The sequence below is a fragment of the Mobula hypostoma genome, chromosome 8 (assembly GCF_963921235.1).
Source record: "Mobula hypostoma chromosome 8, sMobHyp1.1, whole genome shotgun sequence".
Lineage (NCBI taxonomy): Eukaryota > Metazoa > Chordata > Chondrichthyes > Myliobatiformes > Myliobatidae > Mobula > Mobula hypostoma.
The window spans coordinates 102,636,416-102,656,602 of record NC_086104.1 but is presented as its reverse complement, the minus strand read 5'-3'; the positions used below and the strand labels follow the sequence as shown (position 1 = coordinate 102,656,602).

At 40.3% G+C, this 20,187-nt stretch overlaps 1 protein-coding gene across 1 annotated transcript in view; it reads left to right on the top strand.

Annotated features, from left to right (window-relative positions):
* LOC134351169 (PHD finger protein 10-like) overlaps positions 1-2,663 on the top strand; it is a 32,962-nt gene extending 30,299 nt beyond the window's left edge. The window contains exons 7-8 of the mRNA XM_063057283.1: positions 932-1,120; positions 2,438-2,663. Coding sequence (XP_062913353.1) covers positions 932-1,120; positions 2,438-2,523 — 275 coding nt within the window. The 3' untranslated portion in view covers positions 2,524-2,663. The remainder of the gene's footprint in view (positions 1-931; positions 1,121-2,437) is intronic.
* The last annotated feature ends 17,524 nt before the right edge of the window (positions 2,664-20,187 follow it).

The following is a 20,187-nucleotide window of genomic DNA, read 5'->3' as shown; positions in this document are numbered from 1 at the left end:
TTAAAATGTGGATCACGGCACCTGAGGTTTTTGAGGTGAACTGCTCGTAGTGTAAATGGGCAGTATGTGAGCAGCATGAGGAGTAACAAGGTACGTTGCCAGGGTGTGTTGAAAGGGATTGACAAGAGGTTGTGTGTTGTCAGTTAGGACAAGATGTTCATTTGTGATAACATGGTCGTAGCTCAGGGGTTCCACAGTAGGGTAGCTGGTAGAGCTGCTGCCTAAAGTCTCCAGTGACCCTGGTTCAATCGTGAACGTGGGTGCTGTCCATGTGAAGTTTGCACGCTCTTCCTGACTGACTGGCTTTCAATCAGTCAGGTGCTCTGCTTTCATCTCAAAGACATGTTGATTGGTCAGTTATGAATTGCCTTACATCTGAGTAGAATCTAGCATTAGCTGGTGGGGAGAAATCTGGGGAAATTAAAAAAAAATTGGATCAGTGTAGAATCAGTGTAAATTAGAGCTTCAGAATCATTAGTCGTGAAATGTTACTTTATATAATACAAGTAAGTAAATGCAAAAATGGAATAGTGAGGTAGTGTACATGGGTTCATGGACCATTCAGAAATCTAGTGACAAAGGGGAGTAAGCTCTTTCTAAAATGTTGAGTGTGTGTCTTCAGGCTCCTGGACCTCCTCCCTGGGGGTAGCAATGAGATGAGGTTCAGGAGGAAATGAGTGGGTGTGCTGAGAGGCCTATTTTCAGGTTGCTAGACTCGAGCATAAACACTGGCATAGATGTTTTAGTCTGAACAGCCTCTTTCCATGCCTTAAGTCCTTCATAAATTCTAGAAGTTCAGGACAAATTTGTAGAAGTTGGAATTATTTTTTTTTAACTGTAATTTCTAATGTAAAAGTCATTTGTTTACTGATCCTTTTTAAAAATAAGGTGCATGCTTTCTGAGTGGATAACTTGCTGATGTTTCCTTTAGGACACCCATCCTGTCTGGATATGGTTTCGGAGTTAGTGGCTGTAATCAAAACCTATCCATGGCAGTGTATGGAATGCAAGACGTGCATTGTCTGTGGTCAGCCACATCACGAGGAGGAGATGATGTTCTGTGATAAGTGTGACCGTGGGTATCACACCTTCTGCGTAGGAGTCTCTGCCATCCCCTCAGGTAATTCACACGAGGGCGGGGTGCGGCAACTATTGATGTATGTAGGTTGCTGTGAGTTGCATAATTGCAAACATTCCTCTGAACTGAAAATGTGATTAATGAAGTTGTTCAACAAACAAGAAACCTATCTTAAATTTTTGAGCAACATGCACCCAAAATGCTGGAGGAACTCAGCAGGTCAGGCAGCATCCATGGAGGGAAATAAATTAATGATATGTTGGGCCGAGATCCTTCAGCAGGACTTAATTTTTAGTTAAGGTCTCCAAAAAAATAGTTCATGGCGACATTTTTGATTGGTGGGCCTCTAAAATTTAGTTCTTGGTGGCAAGGGCAGAGTTGTTTTATTGTGGAATACACCATACCTAATTCTAAATAACATAGTTGTGATCATTGTTGCAGTTTGTATTTGAATAACAAATGATATTAGTTAAGCAATATAATTAACAGAACAAATTAAAATTTTATGCACATAAAACTTCACGTAAGTTTCTGAGTTACTGATCGTTCTGGCTCCTTTTTTGTTCCATATTTGGGCTGATGACGAGCAGTTTTACAGGAAGCATTTCCTTAAGGTTATCATAGCCAGGGGAGGTAGTGCAGGAAGCTCCCACTATCTATTAATTGCTGCCAATGGCATGCCTCTCAAATGGCCTCTGACAACAAAGTCTAGCTCCTGGCCTTCATGTGTGGCTTAGCTACTAAGCCCAAGGGAACTGTTTCTACTGACAGGAGAAGGGCAAAGGTGGGTTACTGGCACCCTGAAACCAGTCACATCGGGCAGATGATGCTCATCAGGTGTGGTTGGAGCTCATCTGGGAGAAGGAAAACTGATCTCAAACCTCCTCTGCCTTGCCGCTATACCCACTCATGGGGATGGCTTCAGGAGTAATCCCCAGGGAGAAATCCAGAGCTGGAGTCCCTAAGGCAGCCCTACATTGAGTTCAATGCTGACTGGAAACTCCTGCGACACTGCTGGTGCCAAACTGTATCGGTCTTTGCCATTCGTTTGGATTTGTCAGCTGTGTAGCGAGGGGATGTCTGCTGCGTGGGCAACAGCTTGTTCTCTCTATCGTACAGCACTGGCTTGAGTACTGGCTGATGTATCACGTAGACAGCTAGGGCTCAACATCCGTGGTTGACCCAGCTCAATACTCTAAGGAAGCCAAGTTGATTGAGAGCCGATATAGAACGGCCTTCTCTTGTTATTGACTTCTTGTTCATGGTTTGTTCCCACTGATCCCAGTTTTAGGGAGAAGCTGGGTATGTGCATTGTATCTTTAACATCTAGTTTGAAGCATTCTTTCAAACCTTTTTCAGGTCGTTGGATTTGTGATTGCTGTTCAAATGTCCTTTCCAAAACCAAGAAAGGGTCAAGGAGAGGAAAGAACAACAAAGAAGGTTAAAAGAATTAATTAGTCCAAGGATGGTGGCCGTTTTTAATGTCGGTCAGTTAGCAGTGTCAGGTGCTTTCATGATCTCAGTGTGTTTTATAAATATACTTTGTACGGAAATTATTTTGAAGTAAATAAAACGACAGAATGAAATGGTGTCAGGTGGTTGAGCAGATTTATTTTGGGAGACGTTGTGCTAAGCCTAACTGCATGAATCAGTGCCATTAATGGAAACTCTAGAGCAGTTGATTTACTCTCGATTCTGTTTCATCAATCAGACCATGTGTCCCTCAACATTGTTTCACCTGCTTTTACTCCATAACTTTTTGCTCTAATCTTTCAGTATTGAAAGCTTCAATTATCCCAGGGAGATGGTCATATTTCTATCATTCTTTTGTACACTTGTGATTCCTTATGTCACCAACTTGACCCACCTTTCTACAGAGGAAGCAATTTCTTCCCACTGTACCTGTTATAGTTTTAAACATCTCAGGCTAAATAAAATTAAGACAATGCTATGCTGATCAATTATTTTTGAATTTACTACTTCATGAAGATCCTCCTCAAAGCCTATATATTTGGTCACCTTCCTCAGGTCTCAGTATCATTGACTGAGTCTCCTATTTACAAACCACCTTAACAAGATTTGCTAGCCTAACCACAATGTTAAATATATTGCAAGTAGATTCGTCGGTGCAGTTATCCCCACTCATTATCACATAGAACTGTACAGCATAGTACAAGCCCTTCAGCCCACAATGTTGTGTCAACATTTTAACCTACTGTAAGATCAATCTAATCTTTTTCTCCCCATTTCTTTCATCCATGTGCCTAGCTAAGAGTCTCTTAAATGTGTCTAATGTATCTGCCTCTGCCACCATCCGTTAACAGTGCTTTCTATACACCGACAATTCCGTATAGAAGAACAACTACCTCTGCCATCTCCCATATACCTTCCTCCAATCGCCTTATAATGATTAGCCACTTCCACCAAAGGAAAATGTCACTGGCTGTACATTCAATCTATACCTCTTATCATCTTGTACACCTCTATTGAAAGCCTCCTCTCATCCTCCTCCAAAGAGAAAAGCCCTGGCTCATTCAACCTGTCTTCATAAGGAAGTCCTTTAATCCTGGCAGCATCTCCTCTGCACCCTCTCCAAAGCTTCCACACCATTCCTGTAACAAGGTGACCAGAACTGAACACAATATTCCGAGTGTGGTCTAACCAGGGTTTTAGAGAACTGCAACATTACCTCATGGCTCTTGAAATCAATCCCCCAACTAATGAAGGCCAACACACCAGATGTCTCCTTAAACACCCTTGCATGGCAGCTTTGAAGGATGTATAGATGTGAGCCCCAAGATCCTTCTATTTTCCACACTGCTAAGAATCCTGCCGACCTTGTATTCTGCCTTCAGGCCTGACCTTCCAAACTGAATCACTTCACATTTCTCCAGATTGATCTTTAGATTATGTTCTATGGTTATTAGACCATAAGACCACAAGATATAGGTTAGGCCATTTGGCCCATCGAGTCCGTTCCACCATTTCATCATGGCTAATCTATTTCCCTCTCAGCCCCTGTCTCCTGCCTTCTCCCTGTATCCTTTCATGCCCTGACTAATCAAGAATCTTATCAACCTCTGCCTTAAATATACCCAATGACTTGGCCTCCACAGCTGCCTGGGCAATGATTTCCACAGATTCACCACTATCTGGCTGATGAAATTACTTCTCATCTCCGTTCTATGAGGATGCCTCTCTATTCTAAGGCTGTATCCTCTGGATTAGATGCCCCCACCACAGGAAGCATCCTCTGCACATCCACTGTTTTGTGGCCTTCCAACATTCGATAGGTTTCAATGAGATCCCCCCCCTCCCCAATTCTTCTGAATTCCGGTGAGTACAGGCTCAGAGCCATCAAACGCTCCTCATATGATAAGCCTTTCAATCCCGAAATCATTTTCGTAAACCTCCTTTGAAGTTTGTCCAAAGTCAGCACATCCTTTCTTAGATAAGGGGCCAAAACTGCTCACAATATTTCAATGAGGCCTCAACTGAGCTTTATAAAGCCTCAGCATTACGTCCTTGCTTTTATATTCTAGTCATCTCAAAATGAATGCTAACATCACATTTACCTTCCTCACCACTGACTCAACTTGCAAATTAGCTTTTAGGGAATCCTGCACAAGGACTCCCAAGTCACTCTGCATCTCAGATTTTTGAATTTTCTCTCCATTTTTAGAAAATAGTTACTAGTTTTATTTCTTTTACCAAAGTGTGTACCATACACTTCCCGACACTGCATTCCATCTGCTCCTTTGCCCATTTTTCTAATCTGAGTAAGTCCTTCTGTAGCTTCCTCAAAACTACCTGCCCCATCCACATATCTTCATATTGCCTGCAAACCTGGCCACAAAGCCATTAATTCCGTCATCCAAATCATTGATGTGTTACGTAAAAAGATGTGGACCCAACACAGACCCCTCCGAAACACCACTAGTCACCGCAGTCAACCAGAGGAGGCTCCCTTTATTCCCACTCTTTGCCTCCTGCCAATTAGCCACTGCTCTATTATATTTCCTCTAATACCATGGGTTCTTAACTTGTTAAGCAGCTTCACGTATGGCACCTCGTCAATGGCCTTCTGAAAATCTAAGTACACAACATCAACCGATTCTCCTTTGTCTATCCCGCTTGTTATTTCTTCAAAGAATTCCAACAAATTTGTCAGGCAAGATTTTCCCTTGAGAAAACCATGCTGACTACAGCTTATTTCATCACGTGCCTCCAAGTACCCCTAAAGTACATCCTTAACGATCAACTCCAATATCTTCCCAACCACTGAGGTCAGACTAACTAGCCTATAATTTCCTTTCTTCTGCCTCTGTCCCTTCTTGAAGAGTGCAGTGACATTTGCAATCTTCTGTTCCTCTGAAACCATGCCAGAATCAATTGATTCTTGAAAGATCATTACTATTGCCTCCACAATCTCAACCCTGGGATGTAGACCATCTGGTCCATGTGACTTATCTACCTTCAGACCTTCCAGTCTCCCAAGCACCTTCTTCTTAGTAATGACAACTTCACACTGTTCTGTCCCTCCAACAGACTCAAACTTCCAAAGAAGCTTGTGTTTTCCACAGTGAATACTTACTCAGTTTGTAAACCATTGCCTTGTCCCTCATTACTACCTCTCCAGCATAATTTTCTAGCAATCCGATAGCTACTCTCGCTTCCCTTTTACACTATATATCCAGAGAAACTTTTTGTATCCTCTTTTATAATATTGGCTTGTTTACCTTACTATTCCACCTTTTCCTGCTTTATGATGTTTTTAGTTGCCTTCTGTTGGTTTTTAAAAGCTTCTGAATCCTCTAACTTCCCATTAATTTTTGCTCTATTACATGCTATCTCCTTGGCTTTTATATTGGCTTTGAATTCTCTTACATCTTTTTTTTGGGGTGTTGCTTCCAGATATTCCAGCCATTGCTGCCCTGCCATCGTTTTTGCTAGTGTTCCTTTCCAGTCAATTTTTGCCAGCTCCTCTCTCATGCCTCTGTTATTTCCTTCCCTCCATTATAATTCAGATTTGTCTGACTTTAGTTTCTCCTTCTCAAATTGCAGGGTGAATTCTATCATATTATGATCATTCTACCCCCAAGGGTTCCTTTACCTTAAGCTCTCTAATCAATTCTGGTTCATTACACAACACCTAATCCAGACTAGATGATCCACTTGTAAGTCCAACAATGAGCTGCTCCAAAAAGCTATCTCATAGGCATTTTGTAAATTATTCTGTCTGTTCCAACTCTTTGTAAATCTTTTGCGGCAAACCATGCTATATACACATGACGGGTTCCTGGGATGGGGTATTAAAAGACTGGGAGTGCTATTGGTCAAAGATCAAATGAGAAGCCCCTCGTGAAGACAACCAAGATGTACAAGATCACAAGAGCATCAATATGGCAGGTTGAATGGAGGTAGATGAGGCTATAAATTTCCAGAATGAAACCATCTCACAAGAACAAGTGACCTGGGTTCAATTCTGCCTCTCTCTGTATAGAGTTTGTACATTCTCCCTGTGTGACTACATGGGTTTCCCCCAGTTGCTCTTTTCATCACACCATGGTTTTGTATGGTAATTAGTCTCATCGGTGTAATTGGGCGGAACAGGCTCATTAGATCAGAAGGGCCTGTTACCGAGCAGTATCTACAACTAAGAAGAGGCCAGGTGAGCTGATGTGTTCTGTTGTGTTTTGTCATTTTATAGTTGATGACCATGAGATACAGGAACAGAATTAGGCCATTTGGCCCTTCAAGTCTCCTTTACCATTTCGTCACAGCTAATGCAATTTTCCTCTCAGCCCCAGTTTCCTGCCTTCTCCCCATATCCCTTCATGCCCTGACCAATCAAGAATCTATCAACCACTGCCTTAAATATACATAAAGTCTTGGCCATCACAGCTGCCTGTGGCAAAGAATTCCACAGATTCACCACTGGCTGGCTAAAGAAATTCCTCCTCATCTCTGTTCTAAAAAGACTCCTCTCTATTCTGAGGCTGTGTCCTCTGTCTTAGACTCTCCCACCACAGGAAACATCCTCTTTCATCATTTGATAGGTTTAACTGAGAACACTCCTCATTCTTCTGAATTCTAGTGAGTACAGGCCCAGGGCCATCAAGCACTCTCCACATGACAAGCCGTTCATTCCTGGAATTATTTTCGTGAACTCCCTTTGAACCCTCTCCAGTTTCAGCACACCCTTTCTAAGATAAGGGGCCCAAAGCTGTTCAAATGCTCCAGGTGAGGCCTCACTAGTGCCTCAACATTACATCCTTGCTTTTATATTCTAGTCTTCTTGAAATGAATGCTAACATTGCATTTACCTTCCTTACAAACAGACTCAACCTGCAAATTAGGGAATCCTGCACAGGACTCCCAAATCCCTTTGCACCTCAGTTTTTGTACTTTCTCTCCATTTAGAAAATAGTCAACCCTTTCATTTCTTCTACCAAAGTGTATGACCGTACACTTCCCGACACTCTATTCCATCTGCCATTTCTTTGCCCATTCTGCTCATCTGTCGCAGACTTCTGATGAGACAGTAGAAATCTTGGTCTTGGTTCTTTTGTTGTTCTGGCATCTTCAGAAAGTTTTGGCATCAGGCAGATGAGGGAGTGGGACTTTTGCCAGCACTTGTCTGTGAGGCTTTATCAGTTTTATTCCTAGTTCAGAATCAGGTTTAGTATCACTGACTTACTGTATGTCATGAAAATTGTTTTGCCGCAGCTGTACGGTGCAATACATAAAATGTAAATTACAATAAAAATATACAAATAGTTAAATTAGTGCAAATAGAGCAAAAATAGTGAGATAGTGTTCACTGATACCACTCAGAAATCTGATGGCAGAGAGCAAGAAGCTGTTTCTAAAATGTTGAGTGGGTGTCTTCAGGTTCCTGTACCTCCTCTCTGATATACTACTAGAGAGGAAGCATGCAGGGTTTCTCAATGAGGCATCACCTCAGAAATGGCCTTGTAGATGTTCTCGTTGATGGGGAGGCTGATGTCCACGATGGCTCTGAATCATTTTGTGAAATTCCACTTCTCAGAGTCACTAAGTTTCATGGGCCTCCAGGATCAATTCACTTGTCCAGTATGGCTGTTGGCAAATTCTCTTTTTAACCATGCCATAATTAACGTGGTCAGATTTAACTGCCTTTAGTCTAGACCTCTCTAAGCTTCTTTGTCTCTCCCTGTTCTTTTTAAAACACTGCCACTTTGATTAGCCTTATGTTGTGGGTCGGTATCAAATTTTAATTTTTGATCTTTGGGTTGCTTTACTCTTTTAAAAGGTGCAAAGTCAGTTGTTGAGCTATTCAAAGGTTTATTTATTTATTATCAACATATAAAACACTGTGATTCTTCTTCTCCAGATAGCCACGAAACCAAGAAAAAAAGGCGGCAACACGATCGTCAACCTCCAAACCCCCTCCCCCACAAGCACAGAATACCAGAGTCAGAAGAAGAATTTGCAGGTCAAGTCCCCCTTCAGGACTTGTATGTTATTGGAAAATTATATGCGTTCTGCTTGCATTTTTTTCCAGAAAACAACGGTGGTCTGGCAGAGCTGCAAATATCTGCTCTATCGACTGTCTATTAAAGGTCCCTCTGTAATGGATTTTCTCATCAAAGTATCACTATTGGAGAAAAATATGACTTTTTTGAGTCATCCTATGTTGTTCCGTTGTTAAATGAGATAAGAAAAACTTTGCAAGGCAGCTTTCCTCTATCTATTCCCTCAAATATCTCTGGACGTGTTCCATCTACTCTTGTTACTGCATAAATGTCCAAGTAGTTCAGCTGAACCATCATTTTAAAGATTAATTTGCGAACATTTACTTTACCATGCAAATAATTAGAAAAGCTTACAAGGCAACCCAACTACTGCTTGTTTTTATAGCATAAAGGAATTTCTCTGATACAAGTATTCCAGCTCTCCGATTTGAGGAAGGGCTTCATATTCTACACAAAAGGTCTTGCACATTTCTGAGTTTCTGGGTGCAAGTGAATCAGAATTAGAATCAGGTTTACTGTCACTAGCATACAGTGCCCATAAAAAGTATTCCCCCCCCCCCCCGGAAGTTTTCATGTTTTATTGTTTTACAACATTGAATCACAGTGGATTTAATTTGGCTTGTTGACACTGATCAACAGAAAAAGACTCTTTCGTGTCAAAGTGAAAACAGATCTCTACAAAGTGATCTAAATGAATTACAAATGTAAAACACAAAATAATTGATTGCATAATTACTCACTCCCTTCAAGTCAGTATTTAGTAGATAGTCATAGTCATAGGCATACATAGATGCATCTTTGGCAGCAATTACAGCCTTGAGTCTGTGTGGATAGGTCTCTATCAGCTTTGCACATCTGGACACTGCAATTTTTCCCCATTCTTCTTTACAGAACTGCCCAAACTCTGTCAGATTGCCTGGGGATCATGAGTGAATAGCCCTTTTCAAATCCAGCTACAAATTCTCAGTTGGATTGAGGTCTGGACTCTGACTTGTCCACGCCAGGACATTAACTTTGTTGTTTTTAAGTCATTCCTGTGTAGCTTTGGCTTTATGCTTAGGGTCATTGTTTTGTTGGAAAACAAATCTTCTCCCAAGTCACAGTTCTCTTGCAGACTGCATCAGGATTTCCCTTATTTTGCCGCAATAATTCTACTTTCTACCTTCACAAGACTTCCAGGACCTGCTGCAGTGAAGCATTTCCACAACAAGATGCAGCCACCACCATGCTTCACGGTAAGGATGGTGTGTTCTTGATGATGTGCGATGTTTCGCTTACACCAAACATAGCGTTTAGTCTATTAGCCAAAAAGCTTAATTTTGGTTTCATCAGACCATAGAACCTTCTTCCTTCCGGCTGACTTCAGAGTCTCTCTCAAGCCTTCCGGCAAACTCTAGCCAAGATTTCATGTGATTGTTTTTCAACAGTGGCTTTCCTTTTGCACTCTCTTATAAAGCTGCAACTGGTGAAGCACCCGGGCAACAGTCGTTGTATGCGCAGTCTCTCCCACCTCAGCCACTGAAGCTTGTAACTCCTCCAGAGTTGTCATAGGTCTCTTTGTAGCCTCCCTCTCTAGTCCCCTTCTTGCACGGTCACTCAGATTTTGAGGACGGCCTGCTTTAAGCAGATTTACAGCTGTGCCATATTCTTTCCATTTCTTGATGATTGACTTATCTGTATTCCAAGGGATATTCAGTGACTTGGAAATCTTCTTGTGTCCATCTCCTGACTTGTGCTTTTCAATAACCTTTTCATGGAGTTGGTTGGAGTTTTCTTTTGTCTTCATGGTGTAGTTTTTGCCAGGATACTGACTCACCACCTACCAGATAGAGATGTATTTTTACTTTCTTTTCAAGTCTTTTTATTATTATTATCCAAAATTAACAAGAGTACATCAAAGTAGGCAACACTTACAATGTCTCAAGAAAAGAAACATTGTTTTAAAGATTGAAAAAATTTTGGTGACAAAAAAAAAGAAAAAAAACCCTACTAAGCAAGAAAAAGTGAGAAAAAAATCCTGTTAGGCATTCAACCCCGGAGTCATGCGTCATACAAAAAGCTTCTAAAGATAAACATCAAACCACCAGCAAGAGAAAAATATATACCAAAAATTTACAATTAGGCCGTGGAGGAAATCTATCAATTAACTCAAATGATAGAATGAGCAAATGAACCCCACCTTTTCTCAAAATCAAACATAGGTTCAAAAGTTCGACTTCTAATTTTCTCCAAACTAAGACATAACATCTCTTGAGAGAACCATTATGACAAAATGGGAGCCGACGTATCCTTCCACTTCAACAAAATGGCCCTCCTGGCTATCAGTGTAACAAATGCAATAACATGTTGGTCAGACAGAGATACCGCGGATATTTTGAGGAATTATTCGAAAAATCTGTGAGGTTGTAAATTAATTTTAAGTGCTTTAGCAATTGTAGAAAAAACTGACTTCCAGAACTGTTCCAGTATAGAACAGGACCAAAACATGTGTGTCAGTGCAGCTGTCTCAGTTTTACACCTATCGCAATAACTATCAACATTAGGAAACATTTTAGACAATCTCTCCTTCATCAAATAGTAACGATGTACAGTTTTAAATTGAATCAGTGAATGGCTAGCGCAGATCGAAGAAGAGTTAACCAACTTCAGAATCCGAGTCCAGTCTTCCGTCATAAAAGTCAAATTAAGTTCCTTTTCCCAATCTTGTTTAATCTTAAATAAAGGACGCTTATCCCATTGTAATAGTAAATTATAAATTCTTCCAATGGAACCCTTCATCAAAGGGTTCATACTCGTAATAGTATCTAACAGGTCGGCATCCAATATGTAAGGAAAATTACTTAAATATTTTTGTAAGAAATGTCTAACTTGAAGGTATTGTAAAAAGTGTAAGTATGAAAGAGAATATTTATCAACTAATTGTTCAAAAGGCATCAGTCTATCTTCTTTAAATAAATCCAGAAAAGAACTAATACCTTTATTTTTCCAAAGTAAAAAAATTGGATCACTTAAAGAAGGCTTAAAAAAGTAATTTCGATAGATTAAACTACAAAGTTTAACTTCTTTAAGATTAAAAAAATTACGGAACTGCAGCCAACTTTGTAAAGAATGCTTAATCACAGGGTATAAATTTAAATTAGCAACTTTAGCTAATTGTACAGGTAAAGCAGCTCCCATAACGAGGTTAAATAAAACTATTCCACAGCTTTCAATTCTAAATCTACCCAAAATGGCCGATCATTCTTATCAACCCAGTGTAACCAAAAGGACAAATATCGCACATTAACAGCCCAGTAATACATTCTTAAGTTAGGCAAAGCGAGACCTCCATCCTTTTTCAACTTTTGTAAGTGACATTTACTAATTCTTGGTCTTTTATTATTCCAAATAAAAGATAAAATAATAGAATCAATCCGATCAAAAAACTTCTTAGTCAGAAAAACAGGGATATTCTGAAATAAATATAAAAATTTTGGTAAAATTATCATTTTGACTAAATGGATGCGACCAACAAGTGAAAATGTAAGTGGGTTCCATCTACTAAATTAATACTACATAGAATCTACCAAGGGAACAAAATTAGCTTTATAAAGATCCTTATATTTTTTAGTGATTATAACACCTAAATATCTAAAGGAATCTGTGACTTTGAAAGGAGTATTATCATATATAGAAACAGATTCATTTAAAGGAAACAGTTCACTCTTACTAAAATTTATTTTATCAGATGTATTTTTACTACAATCAATTAAAACACCTTGAGTGCACACAGGTCTCCATTTAACTACTTGTGTGACTTCTAAAACTAATTAGCTGTACCAATGATGATTTGGTGTGTAATATTAAAGGGGGTAAATATTTCTGCCATCAATTATTTTGCATTTTATATTTGTAATTAGCTTAGATCACTTTGTAGAGATCTGTTTTCACTTTGACATGAAAGAGTCTTTTTCTGATGATCAATGTCAAAAACACTATGTTAAATCCACAGTGATTCAATGTTGTAAAACAATAAAACGTGAAAACTTCTGGGGGGGGTGAATATTTTTTATAGGCACTGTACGTTGTAAAATTGGATGTTTTGCAGCAGCAGTACATTCCAATACATAATTTTAAAAACTAAACGACAATGAGAAATATACAGTACTGTGCAAAAGTCCTAGGCACCCTAGATTTTTATAAAATATTGTTTCATATGGTATGGATTCACAGAGTCTTGATTTCAACATCATCCAGGCTGTGTGGGATTACCTGGAGAGGCAGAAGCAAGTGAGACAGCCAAAGTTTGCAGAAGAACGGTGGGAAGTTCTACATGATGCTTGGAATAACCTACCAAGTAATAATATGAGAGTATATCCTGGGTGATGGGGGTCCTTAACGATGAATGCTGCCTTTTTGAGGCATTACCTTTTGAAGATTAGCATTAGCTACTTCACCTGTCAAGACTGCAATGCCATTTCATAAGATCATGGTTGGTCCAACTATAATCTCAACACTGCACTATCTGAATAATTTTTCACCCTCTTAGAAGGACATATCCAACTCTATCTTAAAAATATTAAAATATTTTGCTTCAACCAATATTTGAGGAAAAGGGTTCCAAAGTCTTGCAGCCTTACTAGAGAAAGGAAATTGCCTTTGCCTTAAATAGGTGACGCCTAATTTTTAAACAGCATCCAGTGCCCTCGCTATGGGAAGGATGTTGAAGCTTTAGGGAGTACAGAGGAGATTTACTAGGTGTAGGCTGAGCAAGCTAGGGCTTTTCTCTTTGGAGGGACAGAGTACAAAATAAGAGGCATAGCCAGAGACTTTTTCCCAGGGCGGAAATGGCTAATACAAAGGGCATCATTTCAAGGTGATTGGAAGAAAGTCTCGTGGGGATGTCAGGTAGGTTTTTTACCCAGAGAGTGGTGGGTGAATGAACAAACATGCAAGAGGTGGAAATAGGGATATTTAACAGAGTCTTCGATCAACACATGGATGAACGATAACAGGAGGGCTATGTGGGCGGGAAGTATGAGATTGAAGTTAGGGTAGTTTAAAAATATAATGGGCCGAAGGACCTGTACTGTTCTACGTTCTATGATTACATATTCTGGATTCTCCCACAAAGGGAAATGTCCTTTGCATATCCACTCCATCAACTCCACTCAAGATCTTTCATATTTCAATCAAGTCCTGAACAGATCTCTTGTATGCTAAAGGTGATCTCTGAATCAACCTCATCCTGGTCTTTGCAAATGATTTGTTTACCTGCACTACACTTCCTTTGTAGATGCTACCCTACATTCTTTTCTCTTTTTAATTACCAAGATAAACTTCCATATAATATAACATTGATGGTATGCAAACAAAAAGTTTTTTTTAAACCCCATCTTAGTACAGGTAATAATAAAACCCTTTTCAATAATTTCTTCTGAAACTTTAGTGGTAACAATAAACACAAGAGATTCTACAGATGCTGGAAATCGAGAGCAACACTCACAAAATGCTGTACTGTTCAGAACTGAGGAACTCAACAGGTCAGGCACCCATTTAACCCTCGCCTTATCACAGGACCAATTGGCTTACTAACTTTGGAATGTGGGAAGAAACCAGAGCACCCGGGGTCCTTGGGGAGGAATGTACAATCTCTTTACAGATGACTTTGGAATTGAACTCCAAACTCCAATGCCCTGAGCTGTGATAGCGGAACTCTAACCACTGTGCTGCTGTTGTGAGTACAGCAAAGAAGGCACGTAGCACGCTTTCCCTTATCAAGACCAAAAGTTAGGAAGTCATGTTGCAGCTGTATAAAACTAGGCCATACTTGGAGTATGTGTGCGGTTCCAATTGCCACACTAGAGCAATGATGTATTGGTTTGGTGAAATTCCTGGTACTCCAGATATGGTCTCACCAGTGTCCTACGTTCAAGAAGTATAACTTCACTACTTCTGCATTCTATTCCACTGGCGATTGAAGTAACACTCCTAGTTTTCATAATCACTTGCTATACCTGCATGCTAACCTGTATGAACCATGCATGAAATCACGGTTGGAATGGTACAGCACAGGATCAGGCCCTTCAGCCCAAAGTGGTTGATCTGATTGCAACCGTATCTTGGAGTTCCACAATCTCCCATCATTTAGATAATAAGCTTCTTCAATATTTCCCCTGGCAAAAATGGATATTTTCCATTATAACATTATAACAAAATGTTATAAGCTATTTAACAGATCTTTGTTCACTCACATAATGTATCCTTATCCCTCTCTCTTTCTTATATCTACCTATTTATTTATGTAGAGGTACAGTGTAGAATAGGCCCTTCGAACCCAATGGGCCACACCACCCAGTAACTCACTTATTTAACCCTTAGCCTAATCACAGGACAATTTACCATTAACCTACTAACTCTTACGTCTTTGGAATTTGGGAGGAAACTGGAGCACCCAGAGGAAACCCACATGTTCATGATAAGGAAGGCACAAACTCCTTACAGAGGACATCAGAATAGAACTTTGAACTCCAACACCAGGAGTTGTATAGCATTGCACCACCATAGCGTACCTGCTACCAAGGAACGTAGGACCCTGGGTCTTAAATATAGAAATATACATCAGCCACCACCCAACCAGCCTTCCATAAAAATTGACCATATCACCCTTGAAACCTAGACTTTTTTCTCTATCTTGGCAGCATTCTCTCCTCAAATGCAGACATTGACTCAGGGGTCAGCCACTGCCCGAGTACTGCTACTGCAGCCTATGCAAGATTAAGGAAAAGAGTCTTTGAGAATCATGACCTATGGGTCCAAAAAAAACTTCTGTTCTATAGAGCAGTTGTCCTTCCTACATTACTGTATGGACCACCAACAGTAGGCACCCGAAAGGCCTGAAGCAATGCCATCAAAGATCCTGAGGATCATCTGGAAGGACAGACATACTAACGCCAGTGCAGTGGAGGAGGCCAACATGAACAGCATCTCCACCATGATAAACCACACCAACTCTGATGGAGGTAGGTCATGCCATCCGGATCCCTAACTCACATCTCCCCAAACACATCCTTTACTCCCAGTTGAAGGAAGGTGGGCAAAGGAAATACTTCAAAGATAACATCAAAATCAGTCTGAAGAAATTCAACATCACATCTAAAAACCGGGGAGACTTTGCACTCAACAGATGCACTGGGAGGAAATCTGTTCAAGAGGGAGCTGCGCTACATGAGAGCGGCCTCCCCTGTACCACAGAGAACAAATGGCAGCTGTGACAGGAGAGTCTGAATAGACAAAAGGCCCAACCTCTGACCACAGTCACCACTTACTCAAGTCCATGCTGCAGATCCCGTATCGACCTCTACAGCCACCTGGGGAGCCACCAATAGACAAGCCCGGAGGAGAACATCATACTCAACTCAAGTGATCTCACTATTACGACCTCACCTCTATAAAGTCACCTCTCATCCTCCTCGCCAAAGAGAAAAACCCGAGTTGGCTCAACCTATTCTTAGTTCCTCTGTCTCCACTGCTCTCAGGATGAGACTTTTCATTCCGGAACTACTGAGATGTCCTTCTTCAAAAAAAAGGAGGGAGCTTCCTTTCCTCCACTGTCAATGCTGCCCTGACCCGCATCTCTTCCTTTTTGCACCCATCTGCCCTCACCCTATCCTCCCACTGCCACACCAGGGATAGGGTTCCTCTTGTCCTCACATAAAGGTCAATCTATCATATGCCTTCTGCAAATTCCCACCAATATGCATGGCAACTTTGATTGATTTATGGGCATGGACCCCCAGATCACTCTGCTAACAATCACACCATTAACTCAACTTGAGTGATTGCAGTACTATTACGAGACAGGAAATAAGTTATTGACCTAAAACACTGTTTTTCTTTTCTCAGAAGCATCTGGACTTGCTAAATGATAACACAGTTTTCCAGCTTAGGACAAAGTTCAGATATAAGAGTAATGTTTAGACATAAACCTGCTACAACCTTGCAGCTTAGAAAATACGATAACAATAATCCTGTGTTTTGGGGGCTGTTGTTGAGACCACCTTGTTTCTAGTTGATAAAGTATGCAGATTTGTATTGGGCATAGAGACACTGAGTCAGAGAACAGATTTAATTTTATTTAACACAATCCGATGTGTTTGTTTACAACTATCCAACACCACAATCGCTTACTTCAATATTCATGAATTTAAATTCAAACCAATCTGAAGAGGGCTCCCTTGTACAGTTTTTGAGAACTGTAATGCTGGCGATTGCAAGTTTGGAAATGCCTAGAATCAGCTTCCAGGGCAAAAAAAACACTTTGGCATCCAGCTGAGAGATTAGGCCACTAGTGCAGGGATCTAATTTCTCCAGTTATTTCGTCTTAATCTATTCATCTGTGTGAGAGTCACTCCCATTTCTGTTTAAATTTAATGAAAACTAAATTATATGTTTTCAATTTCTATTTTAATTGATTGCTTGGAAATATTTTAGTAACATCAGGCCAGATTTGGTGACTCAACTTTCATCTGCCAATGTTCTAAACTATTCGTTTAATTCCAAGATGGACCAGAGACAAATTTAAGGTAGACCTCCGTAAATCTCTCTTTACCTATCTCTCCTTCCTTCAAGAAGATCCTCAAAATCTGAGTCTTCAACTACAATCTATGGAACAGTCAGTTCCATAGATGTTGCCTGACTTGTTCAGTTCCTCCAGCATTTTGTGTGTGATGCTTTAATAGTTTGTGACTTGGTGCCAAAATTTGTCTGCTACTATTCTGGAGAAATGCCTTTTGATGTTTTAGTGTTTCAAATGTAGTATATAAATTCAGGTCATTATTAAAGCCCTTTCACACCCCCAAAAGCCCGTCTTAGGCAGTTTTGGAGGAGACATTACATATAAAACAACAATTTACACAGAACAAGGTTCAACAACCAATGGGAGATAAATAATCAAATGATCTGTTTTAGAACGGAGATGAGGAGGAATTTCTTCAGACAGAGGGTGGTGAATGTGGAATACATTGCCATAGGTTGCTGTGGAGGCCAAGTCATTGGGTATATTTAAAGTGGAGGTTGATAGGTTCTTGATTAGTCACGACATTAAAGGCAGGAGAATGGGGTTGAGAAGGATAATAAGTCAGCCACGATCGGATGATAGGGCAGACTCAATTGGCCAAATGGCCTGATACTGTTCCTATGTCTTATGGACTTAATTGGAGGTTATCAGTAGGAGACTGGGGAAAAAAAACTTACTTTTTTTTGAATAATGTTACCCAATAGATTGTATTTATTTGAACATTGCCTCAAATTAACATTTTATTGTAAAGATGGATATCTGACAATGCAGCACTCCACCAGTACTTTGCTAAATGGCTTCTGTACTGTGCTGTTAGACTTGAACCCACAGCCATTTCACTCAGAGAGATCAGTGAGCTGATCAGACCTGACATCCAGAATATTATGCATCAGTATTAAAAAAAAATTGTTGTCTAAACTTAAGATTATTGCAGTTTTAATAGGGCAAAATTGTTACAAAGAGAGCTTTGGCTCATTGCTCTTCATAATGCAGGGCATTGTGTACAGGAGTTGGAATATTACGTCCAGTTCTGATTTCCTACCTACAGGAAAGAGATCAATAAGTTTGAAAGAGTGCAGAGAAGGTTTACCAAGGATGTCGCCATGACTTGAGGCTCAGAGCTACAGGGAAAGGTTGAACAGTTTAGGAATTGATTCCCTGGAGTAGAGGACAATTAAGGGAGTATCTTATGAAGATATACAAAGCTACAAAGGTTATAGATATAACATAGCACATAGGCTGCATCACTGTCTGGTACAGAGGGGCTACTGCACAGGACCGAAAGAAACTGCAGAAGGTTGTAAATCTAGTCAGCTCCATCTTGGGTACTAGCCTACACAGTACCCAGAATATCTTTAGGAAGCGGTGTCTCAGAAAGGTGGCGAGGGAGGAGGTACAGAAGCCTGAAGACACACACTCAGCGATTCAGGAACAGCTTCTTCCCCTCCGCCATCTGATTCCTTAATGGACATTGCATCTTTGGACACTACCTCACTGTTTTCTAATATACAGTATTTCTGTTTTTGCACATTTTAAAATCTATTCAATATATGTAATTGATTTAGTTGTTTATTTATTATTATTTTTATTTTATTTATTATTATTGTTATTTTTTCCTCTGCTAGATTATGTATTGCATTGAACTGCTGCTACTAAGTTAACAAATTTCACGTCACATGCCAGTGATGATAAACCTGATTCTGATTCTGACATAATGCAGACAGGCCTTTTGGCCCACAATGTTGAGCTGACCTTTAATCCACTCCAAGATCAATCTAACCCTTTCCTCCCACATAGGCCTCCATTTCTTCAGGGATGCAGGCTTTCTCCCCCCTCAGACTGAGTGAGACGAGAAGTAAATTCATAGGTTTAGGATGAAAGGTGAAATATTTAAGGGGAATCCGAGGGAAAACGTCTTCACTCAGAGGCTGGTGCGAGTATGGAATGAGCTGTGAGAGGAAGTGGAAGATGTGGGTACAATTGTGACATTTAAGAGAAGTTTGGATAGGTATATGGATGGGAGGGATATGGAGAGCTGTGGTCCAGTTGAGGGTTGATGGGACTAGGCAGAGTAACATTTTGGCATGAACAGGAAGGGTTGAAGGCTCTGTTTCTTTGCTCTAGTGCTCCATGACTCTATGGCTGTATAAATTAAAAACAATTTTAAAGGATTGCCCTGGCAATTCTTATTACAATACTGGACCAGCTACTCATTTTGGAGTCTTGGACTACCGAGATCTGTGTTCATTTCTGATGACTTTTATCCTCTTGTGAAGATGCTGACTGGCATTTTTGAATAGCCTTACCGATAGGAATTGAGGGGATCACTAGAAATTGTACAAAATATGCTTTCAGTTTCTTGAAGTCCCTTTGCTTCTACATATCAATAGTGGAAGAAAATAGTACTTACTGCTTCTAGCATCACTCTAAGGTGTGCCATCTGTAAGAAGTTAACTTCTCCATTTTGAAGTATATTTTTATTGACAATTGGAGTTATACATGTCTTCTTCTTGGGCCTGAGCTCCAAGTGGATCGTAGGCCATCGAAGACCTCCTGTCTCCATCGTCGAAAGTCAATGGTATGGTCGGAGTTCCTCAATGTTTTTGTAATCCTTTCCACCCACCGTACAGGGAATTCACCTATACAGCTTCACCACAGTTCTGTTAGCAGGCCTTGCCTGTTTCCACCTCTCATGACAGGGGCATGGGGTTCGACTTTGAGAAGCTTGAGTTATTCATGTACCAGTAGAAAACTAATATTAACAACTTATTAATGATGGATTTCATGATGTTTCAATGTACAGGCAACAAATAAATAGAAGATGGAACACTACAGCACAGCACAAGCTCTTGGGCACACAATGTTGTGCTGACCTTTTAACCTACTCTAAGATCAATCCAACCATTCCCTCCTATATAGTTCTCCAATTTCTTATCGTACATACGTCAGTCTAAGAATTTCTTAAGTGTCCCCAACATAACTGTCTCTACCACCAGTCCTGTCAGGCCATTCCACACACCCACCATTCACCGTGT